The sequence below is a fragment of the Limulus polyphemus genome, unplaced genomic scaffold, assembly GCF_000517525.1.
Source record: "Limulus polyphemus unplaced genomic scaffold, Limulus_polyphemus-2.1.2 Scaffold2359, whole genome shotgun sequence".
Taxonomy (NCBI): domain Eukaryota; kingdom Metazoa; phylum Arthropoda; class Merostomata; order Xiphosura; family Limulidae; genus Limulus; species Limulus polyphemus.
Window position 1 is genome coordinate 140,401 of NW_013667969.1, and position 2,138 is coordinate 142,538.

General features: G+C 32.1%; 1 protein-coding gene and 1 long non-coding RNA gene across 5 annotated transcripts in view; one reads left to right on the forward strand and one right to left on the reverse strand.

The window, feature by feature from the left end:
- The window catches only part of LOC111087603, a 38,784-nt gene that overhangs the window by 33,641 nt on the left and 3,005 nt on the right, over positions 1-2,138 (reverse strand). For 3 of the 4 annotated variants that reach the window (XM_022394807.1, XM_022394805.1, XM_022394804.1), the window contains exon 3: positions 1,798-2,068. In XM_022394807.1, the coding sequence (XP_022250515.1) occupies positions 1,798-2,068 (271 nt within the window). The remainder of the gene's footprint in view (positions 1-1,797; positions 2,069-2,138) is intronic. The other variant, XM_022394806.1, reaches the window with a different exon arrangement.
- On the forward strand, positions 295-869 carry LOC111087604. The gene is made up of 3 exons (XR_002612278.1): positions 295-314; positions 367-418; positions 673-869. It is a non-coding gene; the product is annotated as an uncharacterized LOC111087604 (long non-coding RNA).

Below are 2,138 nucleotides of genomic sequence, written 5' to 3' on the forward strand. Positions count from 1 at the left end.
TCATGCATGTGGCATTCTTTTACACACATATTAAACACCCTGTTATCAGTTCATGCATGTGGCATTCTGTTACACACATATATTAAACACCATTTTATCAGTTCTTGCAGGTGGTATTCTGTTACACACATATTAAACACCCTTTTATCAGTTCATGCATGTGGCATTCTGTTACACACATATATTAAACACTATTTTATCAGTTCATGAATGTAGTATTCTGTTACACACATACATTAAACACCCTTTTATCAGTTCATGCATGTGGCATTCTTTTACACACATATTAAACACCCTTTTATCAGTTCATGCATGTGGCATTCTGTTACACACATATATTAAACACCATTTTATCAGTTCTTGCAGGTGGTATTCTGTTACACACATATATTAAACACTATTTTATCAGTTCATGCATGTGGTATTCTGTTACACACATATTAAACACTATTTAAACAGTTCATGCATGTGGCATTCTGTTACACACATATTAAACACCCTTTTATCAGTTCATGCATGTGGCATTCTGTTACACACATATATTAAACACTGTTTTAACAGTTCATGCATGTGGTTTTCTGTTACACATATATTAAACACTATTTAAACAGTTCATGCATGTGGTAATCTCTTACACACATATATTAAACACCATTTTATCAGTTCTTGCAGGTGGTATTCTGTTACACACATATATTAAACACTATTTTATCAGTTCATGCATGTGGTATTCTGTTACACACATATTAAACACCCTTTTATCAGTTCAGACATGTGGTATTCTGTTACCCACATATTAAACACCATTTTATCAGTTCATGCATGTGGTATTATGTTACACACATATATTAAACACCATTTTATCAGTTCATGCACAAGGTATTCTCCATGTTGCTCTGTAAAATCTTATGACTAAACACTAAAAACCATAAAATACATGAAGAGCTTACATGTAAAACATGGTAAATATATGATGAGGTACACAAGTAATTTTTTCTAGCATTTTGTCCCTTGAACAAGAAATTTTTAACAAACATTCCACAGCCCTGGTGTTAACTGCTTGTCATTACCATGATGTACTTGAGGTTACACAGACTTTTGTTACTAAGACTCAATATCTTCAGAGTTGGGCAATTAGTGGGATTTGCTAATTGATTAATCACTCATCTCATGAATCAATTACATTCAACTAACTGAATACTCTCACATGAGATGGCTTAAAAACAAAAATCTATAAAAATTAAAAATTGGGTTTTAATACCCGGGTTGTGCAGAGCCTGAACACCTTATCATCTAACTTGGTATTCAACAATATGTGTGTGTGTATATACATTAATTGATTGAGCTAAACAAACTTGAATTAATCAAAAATAATAATGGGAATATTTCAATTAATGGACAGTTTATCAAAAACACTAATAACCAAAAACATTAATTCTGATTAGTTTATTATGTTCATGACATTTATCGGTTTAATTATAATTCTGATTTGCTGGAATAATCGTAAACAGTAATAACTGGAAAAATTAGTTGATTATTTTTGGAACATTAACTGATGTTGTACATTCACACAGTAAACTTTATCCATTTAATTAAGTCTGTACACTCCAGTTAAGTAGATTAATGAACAACATTAGTTAGAAGGAAAAAAACATGATTTAAACAAGCATTAACAAAGTCATCTACATGTGATGCAATACTTGATAAAGCAGGAACCACACAGTTATAACCATCAATATAATTATTCTAAAACCTTTGTATATGTTACATATCTATGATCAATTGAACGTTTATTACCTTCCACATTTCTAGGGCTCAAGAACTCCATGTCTTGTTCAAATGACACATCCACATTTCTAGGGCTCAAGAACTCCATGTCTTGTTCAAATGATACATCCACATTTCTAGGGCTCAAGATCTCCATGTCTTGTTCAAATGATACATCCACATTTCTAGGGCTCAAGAACTCCATGTCTTGTTCAAATGATACATCCACATTTCTAGGGCTCAAGATCTCCATGTCTTGTTCAAATGATACATCCACATTTCTAGGGCTCAAGAACTCCATGTCTGTTCAAATGATACATCTTTATCCTATTTACATCTTCTAACAGATTCAGATCTACAGATAGGCTGTG